General features: G+C 49.9%; 1 protein-coding gene across 1 annotated transcript in view; it reads right to left on the bottom strand.

Annotated features, from left to right (window-relative positions):
* The window catches only part of VWF (von Willebrand factor), a gene marked incomplete at its 5' end in the record, with an annotated part of 115,408 nt that overhangs the window by 45,944 nt on the left and 51,859 nt on the right, over positions 1–17,605 (bottom strand). The window contains 8 exons of the mRNA XM_084255945.1: positions 1,187–1,300; positions 1,489–1,629; positions 1,923–2,069; positions 2,692–2,826; positions 4,437–4,575; positions 5,678–5,781; positions 11,599–11,759; positions 13,866–13,960. Of these exons, the coding sequence (XP_084112071.1) occupies positions 1,187–1,300; positions 1,489–1,629; positions 1,923–2,069; positions 2,692–2,826; positions 4,437–4,575; positions 5,678–5,781; positions 11,599–11,759; positions 13,866–13,960 (1,036 nt within the window). The remainder of the gene's footprint in view (positions 1–1,186; positions 1,301–1,488; positions 1,630–1,922; positions 2,070–2,691; positions 2,827–4,436; positions 4,576–5,677; positions 5,782–11,598; positions 11,760–13,865; positions 13,961–17,605) is intronic.

Genomic DNA, 17,605 nt, shown 5'->3' with positions numbered 1-17,605 from the left:
AAAAAATTTTTCAAAAGACCATCCCTGTCTCTCTGCCTTTCTGCTTACCTGCTCAGTCATCCATCTGTCCCCATAACCCACTCCCAATCTCATGGACGTTTGGGTGTTTTTACATAAACACACACACAAAGGCACACAGGAGTATGCTGCTCACTCTTTTCTTGCCTCGACCCAGCAAAGAGAACAAGGACTCATGTTGCCACTCATATTGCCACTCCTGTTGCCTCACAAGGGGCTGTGAGGCCAGTGGGCTGGGGTGCTCCCGGACACCCACCCTAAGTCTATAGGGAGGCAGCCCACCCTCTGCTGATGCTCAGCCACAGTCACCCCTTCTCCCCGTCTCTGTCCCCAAACATGCCACTACATACACCAGCCCCTGCAGAGGGTCATGATGCACTAACACTAAGAGGGTCAGTTTCCAAGACATGCCAGTAATCCTGATTTCCCCTTTTCCTCTCACTCGCTCTACTCTTCCAGCTCCAATATCCAGGGTTTGCGCCAGGGAACCCTAAGTATCCTTTGGGGATCCTTCAGGACTAAAAATAATTGATGATGAACAAGATGAACAGAAAGATGAACAGAAAGAGCTGAGATTCAGATCCCAACCAATCATCCACTTGCCCAGAGCACAAGTGTGTGTACATGGTTGTGTGCATGTTTGTGATTGTGTATGCACACATATATACCCACGTATACCCCTGCACACGTGTGTGCATATACACTCATATCTAGACAGAAGAAAGCTGTGTTTAACTTTGGGGGTTTCCTTTTCACAGAGTAAGACACAAAATGAGGGCTCAAAAGCCATGGAGGTAAGTCAGAAACAAGTTTCCTGAGACAGAAACTAGGAGCTACGGGGTTTTGCAAGGTCAGGTAAGCACTTAGCTCCAGAGACAGTGAGAAACTAGGGTGTGAAATCCCCACGTCCAGTGTAGGAGGATGAACCCCACAACTGGGACCAAAAGTGGGGTGCTGGCAGATGCCAAAAGGAGCTCAACTTCACAGGAGAAAAGCCACTGGCCAGCAAGGCCCCTCACTGACTGCAGAGGATCCTTTCTGTCGCCCAGGCCAAGGCCCAGAGGGGCTTGAAGCGGGGTTGGGGGGGGGGGGTAGTTGGGGCAGATCATGTCCAAGGTCATGCCCACAGGAGCAGCCAGCACTGCCTCCCACCACCCCAGGCCCTCACCAGCTTGTTGCAGTCCTGGAAGATGTCACTGGTGAGGATCCTGCAGGAGTTGTCCACCATGGTCTGCTTCAAGATGTTGTTGTGGCAGGTGGCAGGGGTGGAGTCCAGAGGCAGCTGGGGACGGGACAAGGGAACACAGACGGAGCATGAAGAAGCAACCCAGAAAGACCCGAGAGACCCCCTTGTAGAGCACCCCAACACCACTCGCAGTTCATACCACTCACCCACCCCCCATCCTCCAACTCCAATGAGACCTGGGGGCAGCCCTCTAGGATCCACCCACATGGAGACCCCAGACCTACCCTACTGGTGTCAGCGCACTGTGGGTTCACTTTCCAGGAATTCCCAAAGTCCACGGGGTCTTCCTCCACTTGCAGGCTGCTGCTGGTGAAGTCGTTGTTCTGGACACCATCGAAATTCCCACACAGACCACACACTTGCTCCTGACAGGCAAGTTGAGAGTGTGAGTCTTAGAAACTTCCAGAAAATGCTCTTTCGGGGGGCGGGGGTGGGGTAGAGACCAAGGTGACCAGCCAAGCCTTACCCTGGCCTATTCCTTTTCCCAAGCTTCCTCACTGACCCAGTTTTACAGTCAGGGGAACAAAGGTCATCACAAAGACAGGCAGCCTGCCCACGTCCCAAGGCCAGCCGAGGGCAGCGGTGAGAAGGAGCCAGCCCTGACCCTGCTCTCGGCCAGCTCCACACCAGTCACAGACCAGACGAGGCGGTCACTGACCTGGAACGTCTGCTTCAGGGTCACAGAGATGCCCAGGTGGTGGTCCCAGACCACAGAGAGGGCCTTGCCCAGCAGCAGGATGATGTAGCGGCCGGACTCCACCACCTCAAAGTGAGTCTCATCCCTCATGGGCCTCTTCACATTCACCTGAAGGCCAAAGCACGAGCCAGGGGGTGAAGGGCAGGCCGGGGTGTCTAGCTCCTCCCCTCCCCCACACCTGCTCGTGGCCTCCAGAACCCCAAGTTCTCTCCCCATTCACCCAGAGTTTGCCCCTTCGGACCAGCTTGTGCGGGCACATTTCTACAGCCACCACCTACCACCCCCACAAATCCTCTGGTGGGTGATAACAGAGGTGGCAGCCAAATCGTAATTGTGACATTAAAAATGCAATGAAAACATGTAGCCGAAGATCAGGTATAGAGTCACAAAAATAATTATTCTGACACCTGGTCACTCATACACGGTGCCCTCGACAGGTTTTTAACATGGCAAAGACTTTAAGCACCTCCAGTCTGTCCATTATAAAAATCTATCCCTATCGCTTCTCGGCCTTTCGGCTAAGATCAAGTGTTGTATAAACATCTATCCCTTTATAGAAACAAACACAAGATGCTCCCTTTCCGTCCCCCCAACTCCCTCTTGCCCAGGTCCCCACACCAGGAGTGTAATGGCCACAACATTCACCCAAGTTCTAGATGAAGCTGGACCCCTGCTTGCTCAGCTAGCAGAGCAAAGGGGCAGGAGAGGCAGGGTGGAGGCTGGCACTCACCTCCCCATCAAACAGCTCGATCTCGCCTCCTTCCACCAGGATGGTGACCCGCTTCTTGCATTTCACTGAGGGGTAGCTGCACCCCTCGTTCCCGACCAGGATGCGGAAGGTCCCAGGGTTACTGCCACAGTAGTCCTGGGGGGGACAGGGGTACCAGGAGAGAAATATCACCTCTGCCACCTCTCTCTAGATCAGATGATTGGCATGTGTTATTTCAGCCTTTGAAGAAAACGTTACAGGGTGTCACCATGTCTGCGAGTGAATGTGTGTGTGTGTGTTTGTGAGAACACACACATCAGGTCGTGAGGAGCTATGCAGGGATTGTGGGAACAGAGGCTGAGGGAGCATGGTCCTTGCTGGCCAACTGCATAGAAAACTACGCAAAAGGGGAGAGGTCTTTGGTGAGCAGCTCCCGTGGCAGCTGTGACTATGGTATGAGGGGGAAAATCCAACTCAGAACACTACCTGTGAGTGCTGGCTCCCCCCCATATTGGAGAACATTAAGTCATTTACCTCCACCCCACTCCTACACACAGACCCACAGACACAGGCACACATACACACTACATGTATACACTTTTATATACACACGTCCCACAGACACACACAGGCCACACAGTCACAGAGACACACAGAGACAGCACCCACTGTCTGTCCTTTATAAGATGGGGCCGGCCAACTCAGTGGGATTATCAGACAAAGTGAGTTAAGCTAACAGGGCAGTTAGAGTTAAAAGTGGAAATCAAGTCGCAGGGCTTTGAAAATTGTTCTTGTCACCAGCTGCACACGCCCGCCTGGTGCCCTGCTCACTCCCAGCATGCTCTGCACACGCCCGCCCGGTGCCCTGCTTGCTCCCAGCATGCCTTGCAGGAGTGTTTGCTCAGTCACCCTGTCTCACGGGGCCTTGCAATTCAGCCTTTGGGGCTGAGTTTCCTATGGGTTTGTGGTCCCCACTTCAGACCACACCAAGCCCCCACCACCTCCTCCTCCCAAGAATGGAGACAGAGAGACCACAATTGTTTAAAGATTCACAGAGCCAAACTGTCTTGTCCCTTGTGGGAAAAGCACTCACATGCTTACCCACTTTGGTGTCAACCAGCATGAAAAATTTATAGGAATCCACACAGTGGGGAGAGGAAACAGAGGGGTCAGTACCCTCTCTCCTCAGCTAGGATTTCCCGGGCTTTTTCTCATCCTACTGGGTAATAGGAATTTTCTGTGGCTCCAGCCCCCACCTCCACCGCATTGTGAACTACACTAGAAATGAAAATGGTGGAAAATGCAATAAGATCATAGGGTGGGAAGCAAACGCCAAGGGTCATTTCAACCTTCTTGTCCAGGGCCACAGTGTCAGGTCGTGCAGGCTGCTCACTGCACAAGGATACACGCAGGGAGAGTGAGCGAGGACTGAATTCCCCACTATGCGTCCTAAGGAGGCTGTGTCTGCCAAAGACTCTGATGGCTTTTTCTAATTCCATTTTGGTGCTAACTTGGGTTGAAAGCAGCTTGCCCCACACCAATCCCAGTCAACAAATGAGCTTTCTCTCCTCTTCCATGTCTCCAAGTGGCTGAAGGAAGATGGATGGTCACTTTTGAGTTTCAAACCTCCTACTTCTTCAGGCATTTCTTTCAGGGGTTGGGAAATTATTCCAATAGAAATAGTTGTTTCTTCAGACAGAAAGACAGAATCTGACCTGGAAACCCCCAAACTGTAGCCAGTAGTGGCCCCCACTCCTCCCTCTTACCTGCACCAGGACGTACTGGCACTCCCCAGGGAACAGGTATTTGAGCCCGTCGAAGGTGAGGTAGTGGGCCATGCCAATGGCGGAGCAGGTGGCATCACACACCTGGTCCGTGCAGTTCCACTTCCGGTCCCGACAGACACTAGAAAGAGTAAGGGCAAGGATGGCCAGTAGGGACTTGGTTGCCAGGGTCTCATCTGGGTATTGGAGAGGGAGAAGATATGGAAAAACTGCTGCAGGTGCCACCAGCGCTCCAGGAACCCTCTAGAAGTGAAGGACCCATGACCTGTGGAGCATGGAGTGTGCAGGGACTTTGCAGCCAGGAACTGACACATTGTTAGTGCACAGCCCCCAAGAGGAGAGAAGGAAGCTATGCTTGTGGATATCTAGTTCCATGAGGAAACTGAGGCCAAGAGGTAAATGAGCTGTCCACAGTGATCCAGGCAGCCAGGGAAAGAGGCCAGACCCTCTGGGGACCAACTGCTGCAAATCTGCTAAAGGTCAGCCTCCCGTGAGAGTGGGCCCCGGGGTCTCTATGCAACAGACTCAGAGGATTCGTGGGGACAAAAGACAGAATGGCGGCAAGTTCTGAGTCAGGAAAACCATGATCGAGGGTGACTGTGCGCCAGAGAAGGCTTGGAGGGTAGACAGCCATATATTTAAATCTACAGAGTTTTGCCAGTGGCCACAATGCCCCATCCCACAACACCGTAACCAGAGATGACGTGGAAGCCCACCCATGCGTCAGAGGTGGTAAGCTCAGACCTCAGGCCCTTCTGGGCCCCCAGCTTCCTGCCTCTGTGCACATGGCCTTTGCCTAGAGCAGTGCCAGGGCCAGAAGTGACAGGAAGGGTGAGTGGGCAAAGCCCAGAGTTATAGGGAGGTCAGCCCAGGCACCAGGGAGGAAAATCAGCCCCTTCAGCAGGCAGCACAAGGCCAGAGGCCACTCCTTCCACTGCGCCTGGCACTTGGTCACTTGTGCAGGACTGAGAAAGAACAGGTCCTCAGCTTCCCCAGGCCCCACTCCCTAGTCACTAGGGGAGTTCTCTGCAGGGCAGGCAGAGCACTGGGGTGAAAGGTTCTCCCCATTTTACAGATAGACAGGGCACAGAGGAAAGAGCAACCCAAATTCTCAGAGGGTGCAGGAGACGGGTACCAGCCATCTCTGCCCCCAGCACCCCACTCCACTCACCCCACCCACCATGGCCACCAGGTCCCCAGGAAAGCCCATCCCAGGGCCTCACCAAGTGTTGCAGTCAATTTTCACTGTCTCTCCCGGGGCGTATTCTTTGCCCTGATGGAAGCAGGGACACCTTTCCAGGGCCACACATCTGTTTTCATGCCGGACCTAAGGGACAGAAATCCAGAGTCTTGGGGGCCACATTTGTATGGTCTAAAGCCCTGAGAAGCAGCAGCCATGGACAGAGGCCAGGCCAGTCAGAACCCACGCCTGGGCTGGGGCTTGGCGGCCCCAGGCACCTGCCACAGAGTCCTCCCCAGCACAGCGGAAGACACACTGGCCACCCTGTGCCCTCACCCCCTGCTGGGGACCGTGGAGCATGGCACCTTGGTGAAGATAAACCCTTAAACCTAAGAAGCCCATGCAGAGGATTCCTCCAAAGGTAATAGACTTACCAGCACAGGGTAATGCAGAATTATTTATCATTGCATGGAAACCAAGTGTCCAACAATAGAAAAATGATTAAATCCATTAAAGAATTCCCCAGTGACAATGTCCTACGGAACGATTAAAATGGCCCTTTGAAAGACTCTTAAATGATACAAGAAATATTTGTGCTGTTAATTTTCAAATCGGAGGTGGGGGGAGCTGTATATACATATGGTCCCAATTATGAAACTGTATTTTTTCTTTTTTCAAAAGGACTTGAAGGAAATATAGACGTTGTCTCCAGATGGTGGGCTGGTAGAGAGAAATTTTATTTTCTCTTTTGGTTTTAAAAATTCTTTTCCAAATGTTCTTCAGTGAGCACGTACTATGTTGATAATTAAAGAACATGGGCATATATTTAATAAATGACAAAATTAATAATACACTAAACACTCTGGAGATAAAAGCTGAACACTGGCAAGAAGCAGGGATGGACCAAAATCAGTGCCTGAGGGGTGATGGCAGGGTTGCTGCTTCTTTTTTTTTTTTTTAATTATGTTTGCTGCAGTAACATTGATTTACCACACTGTGTATGTTTCAGGGATATAGGTTCATACCTCTGCTATCCAGGGGCTTCCTCAAGTCCCCCATGTCCCTTCACATCTCATCCAGGCCTGAGATTCAGATGCCCTCCATGGCAGCCCTGTGGCCCTGCCCCCCGCCACCAGACTAGGGAATTTGTATACTCCTCAGGTCCCTGGGGCCAGGAGGGACAGGGCTGAGACCTGCAGGCCCTGGTGGGCTCTGCAAGAGCTGGCCAAATCCACCTGACCCTCAGCACACACACCTGCTGCAGGACGAGCTGGGACGTCTGCCTTAGCCAAAACCTTGCATGAGCTAATGGATCCTTGGGTCACCCTTAGGCCCCTTAAGTAAAGGGATCTTGGGTTCCAGAGCTACCTGAGGAGTAAGAAGCTGCTGGTCTGGATCTCCTTGTGACTCAGTTATCCCCACACCCGCCAGAGTCCCCAGGCCTTAGATGGAGACAAAGTCCTTGGAAGGAGCTGCACAAAGGTTTCACTTCAAGGATCATGCACACCTGTGTCTGTGTGTTAGAAGGGGATGGAAGAATAACCCCCATTACTTAACCACTACCTTCAGATGCGGGGTGGTTCTTGAGACCCCAAAGCCTGCCTAAGCAATGGAGCAGAGTGAGGAAGCTGCTCTTGGCGGCTCTCGCCTCCTAGGACCTCTGTTCTTGGAAGGCAATGAGCTTGGCTGCCTCAGCTGCAGATGGTGAAAAATGTCATCCTACCAGTGCCTTCAAAGGCTGTCACTATCAGGGTTCATTCCTACATCCCCCCAAGCTTTGCCTGATCTGACTAGTCCCGGGCCTGCCACCTAGTGGCTACTCTAAGATTGACAGGTGCTGCCAATGGGGAACATGCTCGCCAATGCTCACTCCTACCAATAATGGAGGCCAGAGAGGAAACAAGTTCCCCATTACGGGAAACAAGTATGAGACAAAGGCAAGATGCACAGAAGGATAAAGAGATAAGGTTTATGAATGTCCTTCAGAGACTTCAGAAGAAAACAGGCAGAAATATTTGTCACTGTTATTCAATTCATTAATTGAAGTCTTGAGTAAGGTCAGCTCACTCTAAGAACATAGTACTAGATCCTGGTCAGCCAAAAAAGAAAAATAAATAGGTAGAGAAAAATTTGTTTTGTTACTCCTCTCTGAAAAAGCCCCATCTTCCCCCTTCCCCATACAAGAACACCATATTAACCCATCCTCCCAAATTTCGCTTGCCTTCCAACTTTGCTTTGTTCATTCTCCCACCCCATCAAAACTTCCAGCTCAAATAATCTAATTTCAAGAACCAGGAAAGTAGCTGATTAAATAACTCATACTAAGGTGTGAATGACTTCCTGGGAGAAGTCATAAGCTTTTCTAAAGCTCTTGCTTGTTAAGCAAAATGAACTGATACTATCTTTCAGTACATCTAAGTGCTAAGTGACAAATTATAGAAGGTATAGGATATGTTTCTGAGACAGGAGGACCTTCTGGGGCCTTTTAAACTGACATCCTATAGGATTTACAATGTCTTCAGGTGAGGTCCACTCTGGATGGGCCTCAAGCTCCAGATTTGGGAAAGTAATGCCAAAGCTTTGTCAGTCTTCATCCTGACCAGTGAGAAAACTGGGCATCAGAGTATCAGGGACTCATGCCAAGAGGTTTCTTAGCACCAGAAGAACTGGGTACCAGTTCAGAACACATAATCTAGGGTGTACCTAGAGGGTAAGTGAGCATCTCCCAGACAGTATACTGCAATCTCCAAGACCAGGATTTCCACCACGTAACTCTGAGTTTTGAATGAGACTAGGTCTGTGCTTTCCTCAGTCTCTTCCTCTGTGATAAAAGGGCTGAAATCCTGGGTTCAGGGTTCTCTCTGGCCCTGGTGCCCCAAGATCCTCCTGGAGAGAAGGAAGGGGTGGCTGGAATGGGACCCCGGAGCAGTGGGTTGTGCTTTGCTGCCACCTAGTGGTGGAACTAGTAATACCACCCCAACTTAAAGGCAAGATGTTCACTCAAGAATTTTTGAATTATAGAAAAAGACTTGAGGAATCATTTAATGAGACCCCCTCATTTTATTGACCTTGTGAGTCTCAGAATACCAAAAATTGTTCCTAGGGAGTTAATTCCCTATCATGTCTCTGTCCATGATATGGAATCTTATGACTTTTACCCCCTGAACTTCTAAACTCATCATGATTAAACTGCCATTTACTAAGTAACTCCCACATGCCTGTCACTGTTCTCTCTGGTCCTCCCAACTATGCTTGTAATCCAGTTTTACAGTTCAAAAGAGACAGAGATAAATATTTCAAGATTTTAAGTAACTTGCCACTCAGTTATATAAATATCAGGAGCCAGGAATTCAGTGTAAAAGTGTGGAATTCTTGCTCAATGCCTCCTCCACACAGCTTCTGCACCAGCCAGGTAATGACTACAGATCAAAAGCATCCCCATCCCCATGTTCCATGCAAGGAAATGGAGTAGGAGCAGATGGAGTCTGCAGCAGAGGGAGTGGACCAGCCATCTTCCTCTCTATGCAGGTACCAAGCCTGGAACAAACTGCAGAGAGTGGGGTCCCTCCCTGCCCCCAACACTTTCAAATAGGTTCACTGGCCTTACAGCAGACATTGAGAGGGGCCTTGAAAGAGGACAGGCAGGCTTCAACAGAGAACAGCACTGCTCAAAGTATGGCCCTGGGGTCGGTGATGAGCCCAGAAATGGGGAGGTGTTGATGGCAATTTCAGTGGTTTATCACATCTGTAGCATCTAATAAAAATTAGCAGGGAGGGCAGCTCCTGTGTTGTAAGTCATTGCTTTTAGTTTCATTTTTCTGAGCACTCATTTCTATTTCATTTACAGATGCTTTGTTTCATGTAGAGTGGATATTTAATTGAAGATCTCTCCCATGGACAGGAGGACGAGGTGGTTGTCAGGCTCTGGGAATGAGCCTCAGTCTTTACAAACACAATTAATTCTATTCCTCTGGTTCTATAGCACATTCTGGTTTTAAAAGCATTTTCTCATAAAACTCCACCAAACCCACAGCCAGTGTATGATGAAGGCAGATCAGGAAGGAAATGTGTGTCCATGTCACATATGAGGGGAACGAGACTCGGGAGTGTGAATGACCGCTGGGGTACAGTCAGAAAGCAGGGGCGCCAGCTGAGCACTGGCCTCTGCCCTGCTGCTTGGTGCTCCCTCCACTCTCAGTACGTCTGCCCCCAGCAAAAAAGCTACTTCCTTGCCCTCTTCAAGTCCTTAGAATACAGAATCCCTGGCCTCTTCCCCAAAACCTCAATAACATGCCACAATCTCCCCCGCCCCCACCCTTACACAGGGAACAGAAGAGCAGAGTAACACCCAGAGCCCAGACTGGGGCTTCCAGCTCCTTTTGCTTGTATTGTGGCCAAGAACACGTGTCCAGTGCGGCAGGCTCATGCTGTACACTTCATAAATCACATGGACTTTTCTGCCCTGCCAAATCTGGCCTCAACAATTAGCACACTGGTCGACATCGTAATGAAGCAGTTGTGAAAATAATTCAGTCTCTTACACTCTGAGCTTTGGAGCTTGTTACCCTGTGTTGGAGGGAGGGCCACCTGGTTGGAGGGCAGGTATCCAGCAAGCTCATAAGGGTGCATCGGCAGCCTGAACTTGAGGTCACCGGGGACCCGAAACAACAATGCAATGGTCGTGGCTATGCACACTGAACTATCTGTACTGTTTGCCTCCCGGGTGGAGGGAGTTCATCTTAAAGAGCCTCTGGTGTTGACATAGTCTCCCGAGTGAGGTTCCTTTTGGCCAGAGCCTCCAGTGATGTTGGGAGAATGTTCCCCAGCATGGGGAATGCATGGTCAAAACCAGTGTCTAGGGGTGAAAAGTGCAATGGAGAGTGGGTACAGGGTGAGTGAGGAAGGTGAACATAGGAGGATGTGAACGGATATCTTCAAATGATACGAGTATGGAAGCTACTGGCAAATCAACAGAACTTGAAAAAAATCTGCATTTATAAAAATATCTGTCACTAAAAAATACTAAGTTAAAATAAGTCCTTTCCCAAAAAAAGAATGGGGACAGTACAGCAGTGACCCATCCCTTCTTATTTCTCACCCCTGCCTAGGTCTGCATTTCCCTCTCCTATACACCTTCCCTGGGGCACCAAACAAACCTCCCAGTTTGGGGGTGCTCTCTAGCCATTCTCTAGCTCCCCCATTAGAAAAGAACATTCCAGAATCCTCATACAGAGGGGAACACCCAAGAGAGAATTAATAACACAAATCCCTCCTTCCAGGTGACAAGAATAATTTGCATATATTGTTTCCTACAAAACTGGACTGAGGTCAGAGTTGGCAGGGAAGTAAGGAGGCTTGGCTCAGACTGTCACCACCAGTGAAAGACTAGAAGGGTGCATAGGCTGCAAAGCAGCATGACCCCCCAGAAATTGCGAGCCAAATGCTGCATGTTTGTAGCCCCAACCCCAGAACCAAGGAATAATATGAGCTGGTGGAGACCCCAGGACTCAATGTACAGACAAGGGAAAAGGCTCAGTGCAGAGAAGGGACTACTCCCGTCCTGGTTGGAGGTGTAGCTGAGACAACTGTCTTCTCTTCAAACAGTTGTGTGTCTATGCAAATCATGTGCAAATGATATGCAAATAGGCAGGTGCCCCTGCTCCTTCTTACAACGGATTACCCCTTGGGAAATAGCTAGTGGAAATGCCTGTTTTCACTTGTAAGTATTTTCTGGCAATACCCACTTTCCTTCCTACAGCAACAGCACCTTGGGGGGCGCTTATATTTTTGTCAGATCTCATCAGGACAACACTGGCCCTTTCCTGCCACCACTGTCCCTAACTCTGGTGGCTGGCCAGACACAGAGACTCTTCCCACTCTGCCCCATCACCACCACCACCATCTCTCCAGCATCCTAGCCCACCTCACTCAGCCCTACCTGCAGGGAAGTGGGAGGTCACTTACCATGCCCGGGGGGCAGAGGCAGCCGGACACGCAGCCAGTGCTCATGCACTCCAGGTCATAGTTCTGGCAGGTCTTGACACACTCTAGCCCCTCAGCCCGGGGGTTGTCGGCTGGACACACCAGCTTAACCATGGGGGGCCGGCAGGACAGGCTCCTTTTGCCTGGGAGATAGGAAATGAAAGGGGAGATTAGTGGAGGGGTGATGGATGGCCCTTCTATACTGCCCTTTGACCCCTGGCTTCAGCCACTCAATTCCAGAACAGGAAGCTGCCCATTCCCTGGGTTACACGCTGCCTGATCCCTGGCCAGGTCTGCCCCTGAGCCAGGCTCCTCAGACACAGCCTAACTACTCATCTGACCCACTGACCTTTGCCCCTCTGGGGCCAGCTCTCCCCATCTCCTTTCAACCTGCGACAGCTGGCTGCACTGAATCCTGATGTATTACAGAAATGCCCAGACCCAGGCTCTAAAGGACCTGGGCATCTTTTTCAAAGGAACCCATATTGGATACAACAGGACTGTTGCTAAAATCCTTACAACTAATTAAAGTCATGAAACCTTAAAGGGGTTTCATGAACCCCTGTACTCCACTGTCATCCCTGCCCAGCCCCTGGCCATGGCCTGTCACCCCTACCTGCCCTCCTGCTGTGCCACTATTCCTCTGCTCCCCATCTAAGATCACCACCTGACACTCTACGTATCTTACCTATTTGTGAATTTGTGACTGCCCACCCCACCGTGGAATGTATGCTCCATGAAGGCAGGAGCTTGGTCCACTTTGTTCTCGGAGATAGCATATTTCCTGACAATTAGTAGGCATCAACGGCTGACTGGATCAATGACAGCAGCTGGTTGATATGGGACCTTTCAAAAGCCCTGCTGCACTTAATAACATCTGTATCTAACCATAAAGACCTCTAACGATCTCCTGTGGACAGGAAACCCAGAATCTCCAGTCTTATTTTCACATGGAAACTTAGGAAACTGAAACACTACAAGATGAAATGACTTTTCCAAATCACACAAGATTCTAGGAGGTTCTTGACTTTGAAAAAGAGGTTAACTTACTTCCAGGGACGAGGCTGGAAGTCTTGAAGCAGGAGACAGCATTAAAGGCAGATCCAGGGGAAAGAGTGACAGAAAGGAGGTGGGCGTCAGGGAAAAACATTATAATAAGAAAGCAAGAGAAAGATTTAGTGACCTTGAGATCTGCTATGGTCTGAATGCTTGAGCCCCCCAAAATTCATATGTTGAAATCCTAACCTCTGAAGGTAGTACCAGGGGGTGGAGCTTTGGGCCTTTGATGAGATCACAAGTCTCCTGAATGGGATTAGTGCCCTTCTAATAGACACACAGAGCTCTCTCGCCCCTTCCTCCATGTGAGGGCACAGCAAGAAGTCTGTGGCTCCAAAGAAGACCCTCACCCAACCCTGCCTGCACCCTGATGCCAGACTCCAGAGATGTGAGAAATACATTCTGTGGCTTATAAGCCACTCAATCCATGTTATTTTGTGACAGAAGCCCAAGTGGCACAGGACAAGGTCAGAAATCCTCATTTCAGCTGGCAAGTCAGCCAGGAACTTGGGATCTTGCCAACTGACAACCCCCAATCAGTCATCCAGGGAAGCAGACCTCCCACCGGGACAACCTGAAAGGCCTTGGGCATGTGCAGACATGTGCATTGGAGGGAGGAAGTCTTGAAGTAAGTGGGCGGCAGAGAGAGATTAAACTGGAGGCTGAAAACGGTCTATTTGTCTGCCCCAAAGCATCCTTCTCACTCTCCTTGGGAAAGCCCTTTCTAAACAAGGGTACGTTTCCCGGAAAGCAAAAAGACACCTGTAACCTCTAAATGTGAATGTGGCCCCACCAGGTCACCCCCTTTGCCCTTGTGTCTTGCCTTCCACAGCAGCTATTAGGACCTCCAAATGTGTCCAACTCTCTTCTGCCAAATCTGTCTGAGAAGCTTGCTAAAGAGGTGGCCTTAACTGTACACCCCAGGTAAAAAGAGGTCATCGAAGGAGGAAGCTTTTCACCCCCTTCAAGATGACCGACTCAGCTGGCACAGGCTAAGGTCACCATGGGCAAAACAGAGGTCTTGCTGGGTCCGTCTTGTGTGTAATCCACGTTGTCTTCCTGCCTTACTAATTTTCAGTCACACCCGTAAACTCCAGAGTCTCTAGGCCTGAAGTCACTCACACACGCGGCCCGAATGCATAGCCCCAAGACCCAACAACTGAGCAGCCCCAGGCGGTGGGGTCAGCACTCACTTCGGTGCGAGAGGGGGCGGCCGAGGACCGTGTCGGGCAGCATGCTTCCCGGGGCTACGCTCGAGGTGCAGTGCATCACGCCATCCTCGCAGTAGCTGCAGAGAAGAAAGTCAGTTTTGCAAGGGCGATGACCCTCGTGTCTCCATTTCCTCTCCCGGCCCTCTCTGCCCCTCCACCAGCACTCCCCAGGCTGAGACCTGTCTGAAAGACAAGCCTGCCAAGGCCACAGGCGACCTCCAAGCCACTTGACCCAAGAAACTGTTTCTAGTTCTCCTCTTGCTTGATTCACTTCAACAGCATTCATCGCTCCTGACTACTCCACTCTTCTAGCAAAAAAAAAAGTAAATCTCTTCTGGTTTCCATCCCTGGTGGCCCCCTCTCAGCCTCACCTCTCAGCCCCACTGAGAGCCCCACCCTGGCTCTCTTCCCACACACCATGTTGTTCACATCCAGGTAATTACGGAGATGACTCGTGAATTTACATCTGTAGCTCAAATCTCCTTTGAGTTCATATATTCAAATGTCTAGGTGTAGCCAGTGTTCAGTTCACTCAGCGCCCTACACTGAAGATTCAGCCCCGTTGACGCATGTCTGTCCCATTTGCTGGTGCTCCAAGGCCACAAGCTATTCTGCAGTGTGCCTCCACCCTGTGTTACCTTCCCGGTGACCCATACACACTGTCACCTGCTCCTCACACCACAAAAAAGGCGGTGATTAGTGTCTTTGTTCATGGGCCTTTAAGAACCTGCATGAGAATTTCTCAGTAAATGCGCCCAGGGGCGGCACTATGGGACTGCTCAGGGCTGGGTGTCTAATTTGCACATGCCATGCCAACTCTCTCCCAGGTACAGCTGACCTGGTGTTGAAGGGAGTAATGCACCTTCAAGATTAACAGGTGGCCCTGGGTTTGGAGAGGGGAGCAGTGGGCACGGTCAGTGGATGCAGGGCCTGGGAGACCACATTAAGGGTTTGGTCTTTATCCTAAGGCCTGTTGAGGGAAGCACTTGAAGAACTGCAAACACAGATACGACGTACTCAGAATTAGGTTTGGAAAAGACACCTGGAGGCTCAGAAACAGCGTATGTCCCACCAACCGCAGACCAAGGGCCCGTGTCCCACAGTCTTGTCAACACTTGGCATTATCCAGATTTCAAGTGTTTTCCATATAACAGGTAAGAATTAACATTCATTGTTGCAAGTTATGTTTATCTGATGAAAATTATTTTAAACATTTTTGAAGGTGGCTGCTGTTTAATCAAAAGTTGCTGAATGAACCAGACACTTGGCACTTGCCTCCTAAGTACCAAAGGGACCTGCGCTCTTGGTGTTTCACTGACACCTGATTAAAAAACCCCTGTCCCGAAGTCAAGTCCTATGTCATTTGGACATGACCCAAAAGTTTAATCGTGTACATTTATTATGCACATAATTATATAATTTATAATTACTTATAGGTGATTTATAATTTAATTTATATCAACTAATTTAATTATATAATTAAAAATTAAATTCAATATATAGCCTAACTCATATACATATGTATATAAATACACACACACACACACACGCACACATATATAAACTTGAAGATAAGAATCAACTCCTGGCCCGGAGCCCAGCCTGGCTAGAGAAAGTTCTCTTCTGGGTTGGCTGTTTGGTAATTAAACAAACGGAATGAGAAACATTCAGCCCACACGTCTTCGCACGAATTCCTACCGCCTTTTCTCACAGGCATCATCAGCATAGCTGGGCTCATTCTTCAACATGTTGTTTAGGGAATAAAAATAAATGGCCACAAACAAGCCCTGAGTTCCCTCTGGCTCTCATTCCCCATGAAATCCAATCTTCTAAATGAAGTGGACAGACAGGCTAGTCAATAGCCGTCAGCCCCGGTGCCTGAAAGGGAGACATGGCGGGGGGTGGGGGATAAGGCCACTGTCACAGACTCCGCTCACCCAGGACCTGCAGCACCCCATCTCTCACCTTACCTTCTCACCCTTCTCTCTGAGTTATTCCTTAAATGCACCCTGCTTCCCAGAGACCCCATCTACTTCATCCCCTGGCCCTCAAGCCACTCAAGGTTAATGGGTTCTTTTCATAGCATTCTTGGCAGATTGCCTAATTCTGGATACTTTTGGAAGTCCACCAAGCAATCAACTCCTGTATTCTTTTTTATCATCTCAGTTATGGGTCTTTTCCTGAGTGTCCCTGATCAGCTCATCAATATCAGATTCAAGATCAAGATTTTAGCTGGGCCTCCCTGGTGGCGCAACAGGTTAAGCACCGTACTATGAAGCAATCCTCTGGCCTGTGTACCCCAGCTCTTGTATGCATAAATAAATAAATCTTCAAAAAAATTTCTTAAAATAAAAAAGCCAGCCCTGCCCTCTAAGAGTGTCATTTGTAGGCCCCAGTGTCATTTGTAGGTGATAGCTGTAGCCACACACGGGAGAACAGTCGCAGAGCTCGGGACATGCTCATACAAGCAGGAAACATTCCTTCCTGTTCCCTTTACTTCCATGGCAAGGTTCTGCCCTTTTTGCCGACCCCCTTTCTTTGGCATCTCTCATAGGCTCCTCCTCCTCCCCTGCATCTCCGAACATTCCCCCAAGCTCCAGACCAGTTCTCTTTTCTTCTCTTTCGTCCACTCCCCCTTTAGAGGGTCTGGCTACTCCCACGGCTCTGTTACCCACACGCAGCTTTCTTCTCCAGCCTCAGTCTCACTCAATCCATCATTCCAGTTGGTGGTTCCACTCATTCACCAAGAAGCCCTCCTGGTAACTCAAAGTTATCAATCAAGACCCAAGCCAAACACATTGTCTTCACTCTCCGTCCAAAGAGATCTCTCGCTGCTGTTGGCATCACTGTCCTCCCAGGCAACCAGGTTCAGAACCCTGGGCCCACCATGGACAGCACTGCCTTCCTGCACCCAAACTGTTTGCTCAAACACCAAAACACCCCACCTGTTTGCTCACTTCCCAGCATCTCCAGCTTCGGTCCCACATCCATGTTCTCTGAAGCCAAGGCCTTGCCACACTTCAGCTAGATTGTGTCAACATCTCCCTACAACTCACCCCCCTGCCTTCATTCTTTACGCAGCTTCCAGAGCCACTTTCTAAGCTACCCATTGATCCTATTCACCCTCTGCTCAAACCCCCCAAGATCTCAATGCCAAGCACTCGGTCATCAGAACTCACCCGACCCTAAGAGGTCCCTGAACCTGATCCCAACCTCTCCTGCCTTATCATTCCTCCGCACAACAGGTTCCCCCAGAGGAAGTACTTTGGTGATAGGTAAGAACTCCTTGTGCATGTTAGTCCTGGAATCTCAGTTCCACCTAAAAAGCCCTCCTCCTGTCACCCCACCACACCCCCTCCTGAAAACCTCTTCCCCAGACTCAAAGCCACCTCCTGCATTGAGTCTTCCCCATTCCTCCCAATGGAAGAGTCCTCTCCCCTTTGCTGAATGAGGAGGGACTTTCATTTCTCTGATACAGTGAATCTACCAACATGATAGCCATTTAACCTCAATAAACATTGAGTGTATCTACCTTTTTTTAAGATTTATTTATTTATTTATACAAGAACCGGGGTACAGGCCAGAGGTACAGGAGGGTTAGAGGATTCACCAGAGACAGAGCGGGGAACAGAACAGGCAGACTGACTGAAATACACTGATGAGGGGAGCAGCGGGCGAGTCAAGAGAGGTGTGCTGCACCATGTGGGAATCTGAACCAGCGC

The sequence above is a fragment of the Talpa europaea genome (assembly GCF_964194135.1).
Source record: "Talpa europaea genome assembly, chromosome: 15".
Lineage (NCBI taxonomy): Eukaryota > Metazoa > Chordata > Mammalia > Eulipotyphla > Talpidae > Talpa > Talpa europaea.
The sequence above is the reverse complement of the archived record's forward strand: the minus strand, read 5'-3'. Positions and strand labels throughout refer to the sequence as shown.